This window comes from Asparagus officinalis, chromosome 10 (genome assembly GCF_001876935.1).
Source record: "Asparagus officinalis chromosome 10, Aspof.V1, whole genome shotgun sequence".
In the NCBI taxonomy this organism is placed as follows: Eukaryota; Viridiplantae; Streptophyta; class Magnoliopsida; order Asparagales; family Asparagaceae; genus Asparagus; species Asparagus officinalis.
Genome location: NC_033803.1, coordinates 57,539,073 through 57,558,013, shown reverse-complemented (window position 1 = coordinate 57,558,013; position 18,941 = coordinate 57,539,073). Strand labels below are relative to the sequence as shown.

At 41.3% G+C, this 18,941-nt stretch overlaps 1 protein-coding gene across 1 annotated transcript; it reads left to right on the top strand.

Moving 5' to 3' along the window:
• LOC109825680 (zinc finger MYM-type protein 1-like) lies at positions 687–3,562 on the top strand. Its single transcript, XM_020392549.1, has one exon. It carries the CDS (start codon positions 1,056–1,058, stop codon positions 3,438–3,440), a length of 2,385 nt encoding a protein of 794 aa, XP_020248138.1. The 5' UTR covers positions 687–1,055; the 3' UTR covers positions 3,441–3,562.

Below are 18,941 nucleotides of genomic sequence, written 5' to 3'. Positions count from 1 at the left end.
TTATAAATTTATTTTGTGTGATAAAAATTTCTGAAATTAATTTATTATGTTATCAATACTATTATGTAATATTTTAAATAATATATTGTGTTATTAATATTATTACAAATTATTTCACATAATACATAGTATTATTAATTACGTGTTTTTGGTATAATTTATTGTATTATTTTTATTGTTACATATTATTTGTCGTATTAGTATAACTTGTACGTTTTACTGTATAGATAGTTATCCCATATTTCTTATAATTCAAATTACTGTAGCTTACAAAGACAATCTAAGTGATAAACCCAATAATGTTAGTAAATACAGGGGCGGAGGGAAGGGGGTATAGGGTATTCCTTGGAATACCCTAACATTAGAAACAATTGCCCATATGGTATAAGCCAAGGATTGAAAAATCTCAGCGGTAGCGTGGGAGTGGGTTCGAATCCTGCAGGGAATTTTTTTCATGTTTTAATTTTTACATTTTATTTTTATTTTTTAACCCAATTTATACCCAACCTTTTTTACCCGACCCGACCACTTTACCATTTCACGGTTTCACCTTATCTCACAAAACCTGAGACCACCAAACACCAAACCCTAAGACCCTTCACCTTCAACTTCAAGAATCCGACCAGGCACGCCGCACGTCCGCCTCCTCAGTCCTCACCGCCGGCGCCCAGCCTGAGCCACGTCCGCGCCCGCCTTAAGGAGTTCAGGTCCAGGCTCTTCCCCTTCTTTAATTCATTGTTTGTGAAATTTAATTGAAGTGTTTTTTTGGTGTGAAATTGATTGTAGGTGATTTGTTTAGGAATTATGATTGGATTGATAACTGATTTCTATAAGATTGAATTGATTACTTTATAAACTGAATTCGTTTTTTTGTTTGTTTGTGAAACCAATTTAGTTTAGGTAATTGATATGTCAATTTAGTGGTATTTCAATTTTAATTCAATGGTTTGTTGCTACAATGTTAAAACGAGTCCATCAATTGTTTAAATGTTTCTGTTTGAATTTTTTAGAGTGATTTTAAATTAATAAGTCATTGTATTTTTTTATATAATAGGATGCTTAATTACTTCCAACGAAAACCGAGATTTTCGGAGAAGCCAAATGTTTCTATCATTGGTGATCAACCTTCTTCACTTCCCTCCTCAAGTGACACTCAACCCGAACCGATTTGCACAAATAAAGTGTTTAATAAGGGAGCATATTTGGAGTCGGATCCTGCAAAAAGAGATCAAATTCTTGATTATCATCCAAATGATCAAGAAGAGGTAAGAAGAGCTTACCTTGTAAAGGGCCCATGTCGACCAAACTTAAAGGAATATCCTACCACAAATTTGGGGGGAAGGGATCGTTCTTTTCATAATAGTTGGTATGAAGAGTATGATTGGTTGGAATATAGTATAGAGAGAGATGCTGTATTTTGTTTGCCTTGTTATGTATGCTACAAAGGTTCTAGTAATCCAGCATTTGTGAAAGAAGGTTTTAAAGGTTGGAATCTCAAGCACAAGTTAAATAAACATGTTGGTGACAAACCCAATAGTCATCATAAAAAGTGTGTGAAAGCATGTGAGGATCTTATGAAGAAAAATCAGTGTATCGAGTATTCGTATGCAAAATATAGTACAAAAGAAGAAGCCGATTATCTTGTTCGTTTAAAAGCATCACTTGAAGCTGTCAAGTTTCTTGTTAGAGGTGGATTGGCATTTAGGGGACATAATGAGGGGGAAGGTTCTTTTTATAAGGGTCATTTTCTAGAATTTATTGAAGCATTGGGGAGAAATAGTGAAAAAATAGCGGGAGCAATAACAAGTGGTGGAGGAAATAGTAAAATGACTTCTCCTCAAATTCAAAAGGAACTTGCAAATGCATGTGCGGTTGAAACTATTAAGAAAATAGTTGGAGAAATTGAAGATGGTTTCTTTTGTGTTCTTGTTGATGAATCGGGAGATTGCTCGGGTAAAGAACAAATGGCGGTTGTGGTGCGGTTTGTTGATTATAGAGGTTTTGTAGTTGAAAGATTTATTGGCATTGTTCATGTTGAGGATACAAGTGCTATAGCCCTTAAAGGGGCTCTTGAAACATTGTTGTTGGGGTTTGGCTTGTGTATATCTAGAATTCGAGGTCAAGGGTATGATGGAGCAAGTAACATGAGAGGCCAATTTGGAGGTTTGAAAGCTCTAATTCAAAATGAAAATCCGCAAGCCTATTATGTCCATTGTTTTGCTCATCAACTTCAATTGGCTCTTATTTCAATGGCGAGAAAGAATGAAGATGTTGATTGGTTTTTTTGTGAAGTGACTCGTATTGTTAACTTTCTACGGTCATCAAACAAAAGACAAGCTTTGCTTCGTAAGAAACAAGTTGCTCATTTTGCAAATTTAATTGAAAATGAATTGGTGGAAAGTGGTACGGGTTTGAATCAAGAATTGTCTATTGCAAGAGCGGGTGATACACGTTGGGGATCCCATTTTCGGACTCTTAGTAGGTTGGTTGATTTGTTTACTCCCATTATTGAAGTGTTTGAAGATTTGAAAAGTGACCGGGCTTCAAAGGGTGAACCTCAAAGTTTGTTAATTGTCATGCAAACTTTTGGTTTTATCTTTATGTTGCACTTAATGGTGGAGGTTTTATCTTTGACAAATGATTTGTCCGAAGCATTACAAAAGGGGGATCAAGATATTGTGAATGCCATGGAACTTGTTGAAGTTAGTAAGAAAAAGTTTCAAAAAATGAGAGATAGTGGTTGGGAAGCATTTTATGAACAAGTTGTGGCTTCTTGTGGTAATGTTGAAATTGATGTCCCCGATATGAAGTCACGGTATGTCAAAGCTAATAAATCCAAACGACTTGCTCCTTTTGTGACAAATTTTGATTATTTCAAGAATGATTGTTTCTTACATGTCATTGATTTTGTATTGAAAGAGTTGAATGATCGTTTTACGCCTGAGAATACCGAGTTGTTGAATTGTGTTGCTTCTTTGAGTCCTTGTTCATCATTTGAAGCCTTTGACACTAAATCACTTGTAAGGTTGGCAAGATTGTACCCAAATGACTTTGAAGATGTTACCGATAAAGAGTTGTCTAGCCAATTTGAGACTTACATTGAGTGTGTAAAGATGGATGATAATTTTTCCAATTTGAAAGGTATCTCGGATCTTTGTAGGACTCTTGTCCGAACGAAAAAGCACAAGACGTTTAGATTTGTTTACATACTAGTGAAGCTAGCTTTGACATTACCGGTTGCAACCGCAAGTGTTGAGAGGGTATTTTCCGGGATGAAATATGTGAAGAATGAGTTGAGAAATCGAATGGCTAATCCATGGTTGAATGATTGTTTAGTGACATTTGTGGAAAAGGAAGTGTTTAGTACGATCAATGATCGAGATATCATCAAGCGCTTTCAAGGCATGAGCAAGAGGAGAATGCATTTACGATTGGACTAGATATAAAGTTCTATTTTGAGTTGTATATGAAACAATGATATATTTTTCATGTAATATTTGAATATTTATATTTATTGCTTTTTCTTTATATGTTTTACAATTAATGGGAATACCCTGGATTTTACTCCTGGCTCCGCCCCTGACTTTTATCGCACTATTCCAAACAATCTAGTCATTACCTCTCTCTTGTTAAATAATTCCAAATGTTAGCATCCTTAAATTGAGCTAAATGTTTCAATACATATGGAGCCACATCTCTTTGTCCTAGGCCTTCCTGATTACGCAAAATTAAATTTCTATAAAGCCAATAACCAACAATATCTCAAGATCTACTTTTCTATGTCATGAAAGCCATTTGCAAATTCCCTCATAGTTCCATCGGTAGTTATTTTCACCCAATCTTGCTATGGAGTTTCTTGTCATGTGCTCTTCGACCTTACACACTCTCAAAAAACATGAGCTTCATTTTCTATACCTTTGTCACACAGTCCACATGTATCATATTCTAAGCGCTGCTTTTTTGCGTAGGATCTAACTGCATATTCGCCGTCTGAAGATCTTGATTTTGTTCGGAATTAAATATTGCCAAATTGTCTTCTAAATGCTCTAATGATTTCGGTTTAATGTTTCCAATTTTCCTATACCATTGTCAACCATTACTCTCGGGACATGATGTGCGACTTTAACCTATAAAAATTTCTATTGGAGCAATGCCGGAAAAAAAAAACACAATCTTCACGATTCAACGGTCCCACAGGTGTTGCCATCACATCCCTCACACGATCCTGCCATCAAATCCAACCCCTCCATGTTTAGCCATCTGCTTTTATAAATTCAAACACCCCCTCCTTTACCAATTCTCCACTTTAGACCCCTCGACAACACTACTTTTCCCTTGAGAATGCTTTGCCATGCACTTGAAGAAGAGTGGCCTCCCACCACTACAAAGAAAATTGTTATGTCAAATCCCTAGGGTGAAAGAGGAGAATAGGCTTCCTTGTTGGGATTGTGTTTTTGATTCTTTGTATAACTTCATGAGAATTAGATAGGGTTAGAGATCTATCATAATTAGGAAAATATGTCTCATCATGATTAGGAGTTTAAATCCTATTCTAATTAGGAATTAGTTAGGCTAGAGATAGGGTTTTGATTTCCTTATATATATATTCTTCTATTGTTGGATGAAATACCAAGCAGAAGAGAGAGAGCCAACATTCTTGTAATCTAGAGTTAGCAGAAGGTGTAGCCCGATTCAAGAATATTGTGTGAGAGGCGAGAGTTTTGTGGTCTTTGTCCGTGCAAAAGATTACATCATTGGGAGATGGTTTCACAGTCTTTGTGTGTTCAAAAGATTGAAAGGGGAGGGCTTTGGAGATAATATGAGAGTTGATTAGTTGATTTTGTATGTGAGGTTGAGAGATTGAGAGACGAGAGTTGAGTAGTTCCTCTTGTAGTTCTCCCTGATACATAGTGGACTTTTTGTGTTGTTGCCCATGGACGTTGGTCGAAGTTGGTCGACTGAAACACGTAAATCTTGGTGTTCTTTCTTATTAATTATGGTCCTTTTATATATTATCTAATTGTGGGTTGGCTTCTAAGATACGCAAATTGTAGTAGGCGGGGAGACGAAAATTCCCCAACAAGTGGTATCAGAGCTATGTTGATGGATCCGGGAGCGAGTTTGCAAGATAGAAGACGACAGCGTGCAAGATTGAAGATCGGCGTTACAAGAATCAAGATAAAGAAAAAAAAAAAGAAAGGAAAGTCCATTGTTGACAGGAGGATTTAACGACAACTAATCATCCAGAGGAGAGCACCCGAGTGATGCGTTGTCCGATGGTGAAGTCTGCAGGCGACTGTAGCAGTGAATCGTGGTATCGAGGAGGTGCAACTGGTCACCGGCAGAGGGATTACGTGGATACGAATTGGCAGTGAGAGGAGCAGGCGGTGACAAGTTGGCAGAGTTGCTTGGAAGAATTCTCGAGAGGGCTTCGGTTGGCGCTGTTCGTGAAAATCTGAGGAGACAATCACGTGATTTGATGATTAGGTGATCTTGTGTTTGGAATATTTTGGTGTTTGGTGTTTTTGACTACACGTGATAGAGAAAGAAATCATTCTTCACACGTAAGAGAAGGAACTAGATTTTTTGGTGCCAAAGATTCGGTGTGTGGCTTTGTATGGTGTTTGCTGTTTAGCTCAATCCAATGGTTGAGTTTGATTGGAGTGTAGATGGGCGAATCGATGGTGGATTTTGGTGATCTAGCAGTCGATTCCTAGGTTTTGGAGTGCTTTGAACGCGATGAGAAGAAAGTAAGAGCTTTATAGGAAAACCATTCCCTCTCTATTTTTAATTGCTGATGCAGATTGATGGTAATTCATTCCGATGACCTCTATGCATGAACATGTAGCCTTGAAAACCCATTACCTTGTTGCCCATGAAAGGAATCATAGTGTGAGTATAATTCCCATATGTTTGGTTGTGCAACAGCCTGAGTCCTAATATATGTGGGCTTGTGATGTCCTAGGCAATTGGAATTTAGGTGCACCTCATAATTTATCTACGAGCTCAGCAGACTCCACGTCCTATAGAAAACAGTACTCTTCACAAGTCAACTGATCACCAATTCACTCTTGCGGCCAAAAAGAACACCGATTCCAAGTTGGCATTAGAGTCACGCGTAACAGAAATTTCCGTTGGGAAAATATGATGATTTGAAAACTCGTGTGAATAAAGAACATGAATGTTGTAGAATTCTCCAACCTTTCTCAGCTAACATGGTGAGCTTGAAAGCATATAATTGTGAATAGAAACCCTAATTCATTATGAGATCTCTTTGACTTTATATAGGCCCCTACACAACTTACAAATGAGTCACTAACTAATACTAATATGTCAACACTCCTCCTCAAGATGGGCGAAAGATATCTACTAAGCCCATCTTGTCACATCCTCTAATCATATCTACTGAGCTAAGTCCTTTAGTCAGACAATCTGCTGCCTGGTCCTTAGTCGAAACATGACTTAGCTCCAATAGTCCACTATCCAACTTCTCTTTGATGAAGAACCTATCGATCTCGATGTGTTTGGTTCTATCATGCTGCACTGGGTTGTTGGCGATACTGATGGCTGACTTGTTGTCACACCACAACTTCATCTTAGCTCCTTGATCCAGCTTCAGCTCCACCAGCATACTCTTCAACCATAGCAACTCAGCAACACCTAAGGCCATAGCTCTATACTCTGCCTCAGCTGTCGATCTCAATACCACCGACTGCTTCTTGCTCTTCCACGAGACTAAGTTGCCTCCTATAAAGATGCAGTATCCTGAGGTGGACCTCCTGTCATCAGCACAGCTAGCCCAATCAGAGTCACAATAGCCCTCAATGCTCATGTGTTCATTCTTTCTGAAGATTAGCCCTTTTCCGGGGGCATTCTTCAAATACCTTAGAATCTGGTACACTGCGTCCATATGACCCTTCCTTGGATCATGCATGTAGCGACTCACCACGCTCACTGCAAAAGAGATATCAGGACGTGTGTGACACAGATAGATCAACCTTCCCACCAGCCTTTGGTATCTGTCACGATCAACTGGTTCTCCAGCTTCAGTACCCAGCTTAAACTTCTGGTCTATCGGTGTAGTTGCAGGTTTGCATCCTAACATTCCTGTTTCTTTAAGAAGATCCAGTGCATACTTTCTCTGGGATAGGACGATCACCTCCGTTCCTCGAGCTATCTCTATTCCAAAAAAATATCGAAGCAAGCCAAGATCTTTCACCTCGAATTCCTTACCCAGTCTCACTTTGAGTTGGGCAATCTCCTTCTCATCATCCCCTGTAATAATCATATCATCCACATATACTGCAAGCAAGGTGATGTGACCTCCACTTCTTCGAAAGAACACGGTATGGTCGGCGCTGATCTGCTGGTACCCCATACCAATCATAGCCCTCCTGAATCTATCAAACCAAGCACGAGGAGACTGCTTTAGCCCATAGAGAGACTTCTTCAATCTGCAGACCTTTCCCACTGTCTGATCTGTACCGAATCCTGGTGGTATCTCCATGTATACCTCCTCCACTAGATCTCCATGAAGAAATGCGTTTTTCACATCTAGTTGGTGTAGCTTCCATCCATCATTTACTGACAGAGAGATTAAGGTCCGAACAGTGCTCATCTTTGCCACCGGTGCAAAAGTCTCATCGTAGTCGATGCCATATGTCTGACTATATCCTTTTGCCACCAGACGAGCTTTGTAGCGCTCAACCTGTCCATCTGGATTCTGCTTCACAGTGAAGACCCACTTGCATCCAACTGCTCTCTTTCCTTTTGGTAGTTTTACTAACTCCCAAGTACGGTTCTTCTCAAGGGCCCTTAGCTCTTCGTGCATAGCAGCTTTCCATTTCTGGTCCTTCTTTGCAACCTGCCAATTGTTAGGTATAGTAACAGAGTCCAGTGATGCAATGAATGCTCCATGTGCAGGGTGGATGTTAGAATATGATACAAACTGAGCAAGATCCCAACCATATCTATCGGGAGGATTTCCCGCATTACTGCGAGTAGTCCTCCGTATAGTTATTGGTGTGGGATGAGTAGGAAGAGGAATATAATCATCTTGAGAGGAGTCTGGTGGTGGTGTAGGTGTCTCAGGAGTTGGGGCAGGCGTTGGCAAGGGACTTGGCACCAGTGGCACTGTAGGTACTATTCCCGTAATTTGTTTCCCCTTCCTACTATAGGTAAGTAGTTCCCCCTGAGCCGTTGGTCTAACACCTCTTGTCTCATTCTCCTCTTCTTCTTCATTCTCTTGCTCCTCCTCAACCAAGTCTCCTTCCCAAGGAATCGTTACAGAAATTGATTTTTCTGATCTCTCACAATTCTCAGATATTGATTTCTCCATATTTACCAATCTCTCACCATTCTCCTCCTCTCGTCTCATACTTCCAGTATTAGGCGAGTTACCAACGGATGAAGTTACTTTCCGGGTGTAATATGGCTCGAGTTCTCGAAAGTGTACGTCCATGCTCACAAACAACCTTTTCTCCACCGGGCTCCAGCAAACATATCCCTTCTGAGTAGGAGAATATCCCACAAAGATGCACTTCACAGCTCTAGGGGCAAGTTTCCCGACAGATGGCCTGTTGTCCTTCACAAAGCACACATAGCCAAACACTTTAAGAGGAAGAATCCCACCATTATCTCCTTTCAATGTCCTACACGGAGACTTCCAATCTAGCACTCTCGAGGGTATTCTGTTGATCAGCGCTGCTGCGGTCAATACTGCTTGCCCCCACAATGTTTCTGGGACATTCATAGAGATCATCATGCTTCTAGCAACCTTTAAAAGATGTCTGTTCTTCCTTTCCGCTACCCCATTCTGTGCTGGTGTGTATGGACAGGTCGTCTGGTGATGTATTCCCTGAGCTGACAAATATTCTTCAAACGCTCTGTTGGTATACTCTGTCCCATTATCCGACCTCAATATCTTCACCACTGCTCCGTATTGAGTCTGAACATTCCTATGAAAGTTTTGGAAGCACCCAAACACTTCACTCTTATTCTTCATCAAGTATAACCAAGTCACACGAGAGAAACAATCAATAAATGTAACAAAATACTTGTATCCATTCATAGAACTTGTGGAACAAGGCCCCCAAACATCTGAATGTACCAAGTCAAATACACGAGAACTTCTATGACCTGAACTAACATAAGAGCTTCTAGTAAGCTTTCCAAACTCACATGCATCACACACAAGTTTTTGTTTATTTGCTTTCTCAAATAAAGAAGGATACAATCTACTTAAAACACCAAATGATGAGTGTCCCAAACGCTGGTGATGAAGCATTAACTCATTCTCAGTACTCATATTAGATCCTACTCCTACTTCCTCTACTACTGACACCAACGCTGAATCCAGCCCTTCACGATCCAGATACCACAGTCCACTACGCCATGTGCCAGTCCCAAGTCTCCGTCCTGTTCCCTTCTCCTGAAAAATCACCTTGGGAATATCAAAAGAAACAATGCATTTTAGTTGGAGGATGATGGAACTAATGGACAAAAGATTGACTGGAAATGAAGGAGCATGCAAAACATTGGACAAAGTTACAGAACCAGTACAATCGACTGTACCCTTACCAACTACCGGCTGAAATGTACCATCAGCTGTTTGAATACTATCAGATGATGCTAAGTGAGTATATGATGAGAACTCACTAGCATTACCTGTCACATGCCGAGACGCACTGGAGTCGACTATCCATTCTGATGATCAGTTGGGAGACATAGAAGAAAGAGCATGTATGTCATCAGTACCTTTGGTCGGATGAGCATAGGTAGCTGTATTGCCTCTGGCGAAGAACGAAGTGGATGCCTCCTCAGTCCCATTCCTCAAGTCTTCATCCCCTGCTACTTGCTGCTTCCTCCTGAGTATCGTCAGGAGAGCACGATCCTCCTCAGTAAAGACCACCTGGGATTCTTCTTCTTCTGCTACCGTCAGATTCGCCCGATTCACTGCTCCTCTTCCACCTCGTCGACCCCCACGGCCACGACCACGACCTCCGAACTGTCCACGTCCATCCGAATCTCCTTCCTTGGGTGGTTTGGTGCAAGCATGCCTTAGATGACCCACCACACCGCAGTTGTAGCATTGTTGAGTCTCTCCCCTGGATCCGTCAGTGCTGACTTCACCACAGGAAGTCCACATGTCCCCGCCTGTAGCCGAATGCGAGTCTCCTCCTGGATCATAGCAGAGACAACCTCCTCAAGCGTGGGAATTTTCGGCTGAGCTAGCAGTAATGCAATTCGCTGAGCGAACTCTGATGTCAATCCCTTGAGAAACACCATAGTCCTCTCCTGTAGAAAGGCCTCCCGCTCTTTACATCCCGGGTCCTTGCAGCTAGCCTGGGGGGGAAATGATCATAGTCTAGCCACAGGCGCTCCAGCTATGTAGCATATTCCTGTACAGTCCTCTCTCCCTGGACTATGGCGTCGATCTCTCCTTTAATCTGGAACACCCTCAGGTTATTCCCCACCCCATCATATGTTCTCCTCAACTTCTCCCAGACGTCCTTCACCTTCTCAATGCCATCCACCGTGGCGGCGATCGTCGGGACCAACGAGTTGAGAAGCCAGATGTACACCAACATATGAGTGGACTTCCACTCATCTCTTCCCTCTGAGTCCTCCTCCGGTTCTGTCTTCTCTCCGGTCAAGTAACCCTCCAGGTTCCTCCCTGCAAGGGTGTATCTCCCCCGCCGTGACCAACTCAGGTAGGTACTCGGTCCATCAAGCTTCAGATCGATGGTCGGAAGCTCTAACTTCTTCGATGGTCTTGTCGCGCTTTCATCAGCCGACAACTTCATCAACTTCATCAAAGTTGACACCTCCGCAGGGTTCTACTTCTTGATGATCTCCTCCATCGATCAAGCTTCAGATCCAACACATGTTCACCTTTCTCTTCAAACACTTGTTGTGTGCAGTGAAAATTTCGGTAGCACTTCTGCTGCACAACAAGAGTAAGATCTCCAACAAATTCTCGTTTCTCAGAGGAAACTAGAATAAAAAAACAGTGATATATCTCATCGCTGTGAGATATATACTCTTCCTGTCATCAGTTCGAGGACTGAGTCGAGGGAACCCATGCCAAACTCGAGGTCCGGCATAGCGCAGCAAGCGGCGGGCATAAGGATGGGCGGGGCTCCGAGCGCAGCGAAAAAAAGGGGGGGGCATGATCGCGGAAAAGGGGGGGCGAGGTCTGCAGAGGGGTTTTCGGAAAAGGGGTACGGGTTTGCAGGGGGTTTTCAAAAGGGGGGTCTGCACGGGGTTTTCGGAAGGGGGTAGGGTCTGCCCAGGGCGTTTTCCAGAAAGTGTGGTGGGGCGGTTCTGCATGGGGTCTGTGGAAGGGGGAGTCGGATTGGCGACGGGGTTCAGCATGTCGGCTTGGCGGGGTGGGTTCTGGCAGCAGCGGAGTGGGGGTCTGCAGGCAGCAGTCGGAAGATGGGGGGGGGAGGGGATGGGGTTTTGGCGGCTAGGGTTAGCTCTGATACCAAATTGTGAATAGAAACCCTAATTCATTATGAGATCTCTTGGGCTTTATATAGGCCCCTACACAACTTACAAATAAGTCCCTAACTAATACTAATATGTCAACACATATAGAATTCTTCCTATCATGGTTTGCAAATCTAATATTTCCCAAATCTATTTTCGACGTCCGCACCAAATTCTGCCCGAATCTGATGTCTTCAATGGTTTAATTATTTTGACTGAAAAAAGTCCTGTTTTGGTATTATTTACTGTTTGGCCCAGCACACACTCGTGCTTCCTCAAAATCTCAAGTATATAATCACATTCTATCTCCATAGCTCGAGGGGGGGAAATGTAAACTATCATTTGGAAAAGAAGAAGAAAAAATGATGACCAATATATGCAGACCATCATCATCAAAACGAATCCCTTGAATGTACCAGGACGGCAGGACTCAAAGCTGCTTTTTTCAACAAAGTAGATAAGTCTTTCGCGCATAAAAGAAACAAGTAGGTCGAGAGAGGATCTCCCTATCTTAGACCGTGACCCGGTCTGAAATAACCCTTTGCATCTCCATTCGACAACACTGAGAATGAGGCCCTCGTCACACACAGCATAATTAACTCCACTCACCTAGCACAATCAACATAATAACCCGTGAGTAGCCCATTCAACACGATCGATCGGGATGCATACCTTCGACGTATCAAGCTTTATCGGCATTTTAGGTAGAGCCCCTCTATGACTAATTCTCATGCAAGAGATCGCATCGAAAGCAATAATAATGTCATCTGAGATTAATCGGCCCAACACAAAAAGCACTTATTGGACTTTTTTTTTTTTTGAAACAACTAAAGGAGCGGACCTTGTCGTCACCTACCAAAAGACATCAACAAAGCTTGCACCCCTTCCCAGAAGGATGAGAAGAGTTTTTCTAACTAGAGAAGAAAATATCGATACCAACCACTTTACAAAAAACGAGTCCCAAAAATATAAAAGGGAAGACAAAAAGGAGACTAGATGTTTTCTCCCATGTCTTCACCGAACTACCCTTTGCCAGGTCCTTCAGACCTAGTTCTGATGCAGCAATATGGAGAGCAGTCGTCTTCCTACTGCTCCTCGCGCCTGTCCAGAATAGAGCGAAATGAGCAATATTAGATGCAATGCCTTGTTGAGAGACCGGAACAACATTGAAAATGAGGTTATTCCTGCTAGACCAAATGCACCAACAACAGCAGGGCATAATGACTTTGATACCCAAAATCTAGCTAGCAACCTACTTGTTTGAGGCATCATCCTCTGATAATACGTCAAAATTAGAAAGCATGTCACTAGACTAGCTAGCAACCTAGACCCAGTGTTCGGATACCCACGTTCCTTTTTTTTGAGGTTCCAGAGTTCGATCCTGTTATTGCTTTTTTGGAACTAATAAACTAAAACCCACGTGGCAGCTTCATATGTTCAGCTGCACATGAAGACTACAATAATTTCATTTTAGTCCCTCAATTTACAATAACTCCATATTAGTCCCCGAAATCTTTGAAATTGCTCATGAATCCCTCAGCGATAAACATTGCTCAATTGTGTTTTCACTCCCAAAATCTATCTTCCTCAAAAAAAAAAAAAAAGTTCACTTGCATTTTGGTACCTCACGCCTTATTTCACTTTAATATCTCATAGTTCTTTGAACTTTGATACCCAAAATCTACAATAATTCCGTATTAGTCCTTCAAATCTACAATAATTCCATATAATTTTTTCTTACACTTTGTTACAATAAAGTTTATACTTTAACTTTGACATACACAAAGTTGCTTTTAACACTTTGATACCCCCACTTGGGTTAGAGTATAAAAGTTAAGGATATGTAAATTTTAAGGTATAAATGTAAAAAAATGTAAATCTTTGTTTTCAAAGTTAAAATATTTATAATTTTTGAAGTATCAAAGTGTTAAAAAACTTTTAAGTTATTAACAATAAAAAGATGGTTTCAAAGAATAGGACTCATCAACCAAGCCCAAAACTTGGGTATTAAAGTCATAATAACNCAATGCAAACACAAGAAAATGATCACGGAGTTCGGTCCTTCCGACCTACGTCTCCGCTCCCCACTCTTGAGGAGAACTCTACTATCTTGTAAAATCCCGTAAATTAGAATATTTTATGATAAATAATAATAATAATAATGTTATATGATGATAAATATCACATTTTGATATTTGAGTATGTTGAGAATTGATTTGAGATCAATTCAATGTATATATATGAATTTACGAGTGCAAATACAAATCCGGTGAAATGACCAGATTAAGTTTTTTGCATTTTACACACTGATAACGTTAAAATCTGTAAAAACTCAAAGACCAAAGTTGTAGGTCTCATTGATATATAGCTTTCCAACAAAACTTAAATTACCTCATTTCCGAGGTCGAATGAGAAAGTTATAACAAAAATACATAACTTATATATGTATGATATACTGTAGCGTACTTACTGTGCGTATAACACTGTAGCAGAAATTTAATGGTAAAATCAATGGAGCATAAAATTTCTCGTCATACTGTAGTACGAATACTGTAGACATGGTACTGCAAGTTACTGTAGTCAGAAACGAAAAATCCTCTTCTGTAACAAGGAGAATTATAGCAAATAGTCACTGTAGCGATTTGTTACTGTAGTACCTAATTCCTGTAGCGTTTTGTCGCTGTAGCACGAGATAGCTGTAGCTGGGAACGGAGTTTACTGTAGCAGATTATTGAAAAAACTGTTGGAAAAATATAAGCTGATTAGACAAAAATTATCACGAAATTAAGTTTTAAATCAGATAATATCAAATAAATATTATAACACAGAAATAATATAATTCAAACGAAAATTAAATAAAGTTAGAAATACGACCTGATGATCGAGGCGAGCAAGGCACTGTCCCAAGAATCTAATTGCCCCCTCTCGTACAGGGCTACACGGTAATAGTTCTCGAAGATACAACGACCCTCGGTCAGGCGACTTTCTTCTTGTCGGCACGAGCTTCAAGAAGGCTATGAGAATTCTTCTCGACTTTCAGGGAACTAACAAAACGTAACAGCAAGAAAATGAAGGGGAAGAACAGAGAAGATGTTGTGTTTTTCACTGTATTCGAACTCTTGCTGTAGGTCCTTTTTATAGGGTTGTAGTCATAGTTTAGATCCACTTTTTATGCCTTTCAGATCCGCCATGCACATCTTATTCAATATGCTAGCCGTTCCAGCTCGTTTAAATCCATTATTAGCTGTTTCCGTCCATAATCCTGCGGCAATTATCACATTTTAATGTTAGCCGTTTTAATCCTTAATTTCCGCCTACTAATTATGCTAGTCGTTTAACACGTTTTTTAAAAAAATTAAAATATAGCAGATTAAGAGCCCCTTAATCCGGGGCGGCATTCGTGTCCGCAGGTCGTGGGCGCCCCCCACCTGACCAGAGCCCGAGCCCGGCCCGGCCGGTGCGTATGTGTGTGGTGTGGAGTATAACATTTATTTGCTTCTAGGCATATGAGAGAAGAGAAAGGCTTATAAACACCCTTCCTTCTCATCTCCTATCCAATGTGAGACTAAAATTTCCCACACCAAACTCAAGTTTTAAGTTATAACTCCAACAATTCCCCACATAACTTAAAACTTAAAATAATTCAGAAATAACAGTAAAAGAAGAACTTAAAAACAAATAAATAAGATTATTGGTTCCCTTATACTATATAATAGGTGGAGGTACCTTTCGGTTTGAACCTTCACTTAGTGACAGTTGTATAGATCCGTGAGAGCTTGGTGGACTACACATTGAACAAGTCCCATTTATCGGATTTCTATGGAAAACACACATAGTACAGTTTTGAAGAATTCTAAACGGGTTGCGCTATTATCGACCTTGCGCATGTATCTTTCATGTGTATTACTAGGGAGTAGCCCTGATCCCATAGTCGCAGCCTCACAACTACACACATATAGGTGAATCCTAATAAGGATGCGCGCAAGTAAGCACCCTGCCTCATGGGTCTTGGATTCATTAAGAGTTAAACTCAACCTTTCACTTGCTTTTTATGAGCACTGATCATCTTAGGGATGGGAGCAAATAAATTTAGTACTCCTCACAATTAATCACTCATCCAGTTTGTTTCTACCCATTGAACATTTGCGAGGTTGGGTTGCCACTACAGTGATTTTTCTTATGGGCTTAACCCCATCCCCCTCGATTATCCTAGGACCACTGTCATAGGTTGTTTTCTTTTGTTTGGTTCATTCTTAAAAATAAGAAAATAGATGAGATGAAATGAGTTGTCATTATATTATTGAATGATGTGACCCACACTTAAGAAAATCGTTTTCCTAGCTTTTTGGGAGGAAATGAGTGGAAATAAAATGTTAATAAGATGAGATGAGTTGTCACCATCTTATAGAATGATGTGAGTAATATGAGATGAGATGAGTTGAGTAATGTTGTAGATGAAAATAATATTTTATTAGATGTGGTGGATGAGTTGTTGGATGAAAATAATATTTATTAGATGTTGTGGATAAGTTGTTGGATGAAAATAATATTTTATTGGATGTTGTGGGTAAGTTTTAGGGATGGAAATGGATGAAATTTTACCTTTTCATTTCCATTTCTTGGTTTTTAGGAAATCAACCAAACTGACCCTGAATTGATTTGAATTTTTGGTGATTTTCCACTTTTTTTTACCGTCTCCTTTTTTCGTCTCTTCCTCTTCTCCCTGTTCTCCCTCTTCTTTTCTCTCCTTTTTTTTCTAGTTTAATTTCTTCCCCTTTCCTCCCCTTTTATACTGCCGGGAGGCGGTGAAAACTTTACCGACATATTGAGGCAGCGAAAAATCACCGACAATATGAGGCGGTGAGGAATATGTTGTGCCTGAAGCTGTGTCGAGGAACCAAGCCAAACGCCAATCCAAGAGAGCCAAACGAACCAAATATCAATGCACAAACAAAACACCAATTTTAACGTGGTTCGGCAAGTTGCCTACGTCCACGGGGCAAGGGGGGATGGAGTTTTCACTAATAGAGAAAGAGTACAAACTGAGATTACAAATCACTCGAAGGAACAAACTAATCTCACCAACAAAACTCTTAATCTCTCCAAATAAAACCCTAAACGAATAGCTCAAAAATACCTCTTTTTGTGCTCCAAATAGCCCCCAATCAATGCTTAATCAAAGCCTAAACCAAGCCTAGGAAACCCTAAAAAACGTGTCTCTATTTATAGCAAAACACAATCCCAAACTGATTGGGATTCTAAAAACGAGTCTGCCACACCCTGCACCGTGGGTGTGGCAGAGGGTGTGGTGCAGGACAGATTCTACCACACTCATGGCAGACACCACACCAGGATGTGGTGGAGTCTGTTTTGGGTTATTCTTCATGTTTTTCACAATTCCTTCGCCGTTTTCACAATTCTCTACCTCGACGAAGTGTTCCCAACACTAAGCCGACACCAACCAAAACAAATGCCTCACTTGTTGCATCCAGTACGCCACGACAACGGACTCATGACAACGGACTCCATCCACACAAGTCGAGACCCAAACGGGAGTGCGAACACTCACCCAAACGTCGGTATCTACTCACCAAATCGGCTGCATCAAAACTGACTGCCTACGTATCCTCTTACCCAAGGAATCAAGCTTTCACGTAGTTCACCCAAACGGCCTCTAAAGGCCCTCAAACAAATAGAAAAGTCTGCAACTCTTCCCTAATATCGCCAACGGATCTGCAACTAATAGCGACCCCAAACTGATACAAATCAAACACCTCCATCTGAGGTAAACCAATGGCTGTATCCAAATCATGTCCACCAGCTGCAACCGAATCCAAAACCAATCCATCATCTGCATCCGAAATCAAATGATCCCCAACCTGTGTCACCTCAGCTGGAATCCCAAATGACGCAGTATGATCTGGAGTATGTGGAATAAGTTCCACCCAACGTGAAGTAGTATCACTGATCTGATCAATACTCTCTATCTGCCGAGAGTCCAAAGTGACATACCTGCTCAGACCAAACTCAGAAGCCCTCAACTGATAGCCAAAAGAGCCTCCGAACCACAAACACGCAATCGGATCAAATCTCACATCCTCGATGTGACCAAATGCTGGGTATCCAAATATCCAACGCAACCCAAAATCTGAAGCAGCTCCACCAGATCCAATAACTCCTAATGCAGCAGTCGGCGACCTGTGACTAAGATGACCCAAATATGTCGAAGCTCCAAACCAATGCTCGACAACCAACGTCGATCCTCCTCCAGAAAGGAACGACCCATCGAAACTGTCATCTCATCTCGTCGCCCCAAAGTCTCCACACCAATGAAGTGTCTCCTATTGCCGTGAGCGCGGCACAAACGCAAGAAAGGACCCTTATCAAATCTAGAACAACGAGTTACCTTTTTGCCAATACACTTCTTCCAATTGTTGTTAACTTCTAGGACTTTACACCAACGGGAACTGGTCGCGACCCAATAATGCCTAGAACAATCTTCAACTGCGGAAACTAAGATACGATTACCTCCCAATGATGCCTCCTTGGAAGGCCCCCAAATGCCTGACTGAACACCTCCAAAAAGACCCCTCGCTCGATGGATAGAAGTGCCAAACTCCACCACGGTCTCGCTCATCCTAATGTGCTCACAGGACTTCAATCTGCAGGTCATAGCACTCCTCAACAACCAATGCACGGTATTACCAATCATATACCCCAGCACCAAACAATGCCACAGTCTAGCCGAATCTGATGAAGTCGTCATTTCCCTATCAATCACCGTGCTTCCGTGCAAATAATACAAATTTCTTCTTGCTGCCTCCAAAGCTCCAAGTAAAATGATGTTCTTCTTCAACTGAGGAAGGAACCTCACTCCAACCAACTCCCGAATCACCCCGTCACTCATCCTGATCCGAACGGTACCGACACCACCAATAGAGCATTTGTGATCATTCCCCATGAGCACGAAATCCCCTCTTTCCAACTCCTGAAAGCTGGAGAACCAATCCCTCCTAGGGCAAATGTGGTATGTAGCACCCGAATCCAATATCCACTCTGTAGAGTAGGCAACACAAACTGACGGCAGTGCAGATAACGAGTAGCCCGAAGAATCCGAATCTGAATCGTTGCCACTAGCCTTGACAACATTCGCCTCTGAAGCTTGAATAGCTTTTCCCTTATTCTTCCCGGCTCGATCAACTAACTTTGGGCAATCGGCTTTCCAATGTCCATCTTCTTTGCAAAAGGCACATTGATTCTTACGAACTCCAAGATGTGCCCCTCTAGACTGCGACCTCCCACTACGGTTTGGACCCTTTGCTCTTGCGACCAACGCCCCCGCTACCGGCTCAATCGAAGTCTCCTTATCCTTCTTTCGAAGCTGATAATTCACAAGTGCAGCGGTGACCTCACTATACGAAAGAGATGCCTTCCCATTAATAAGAGTA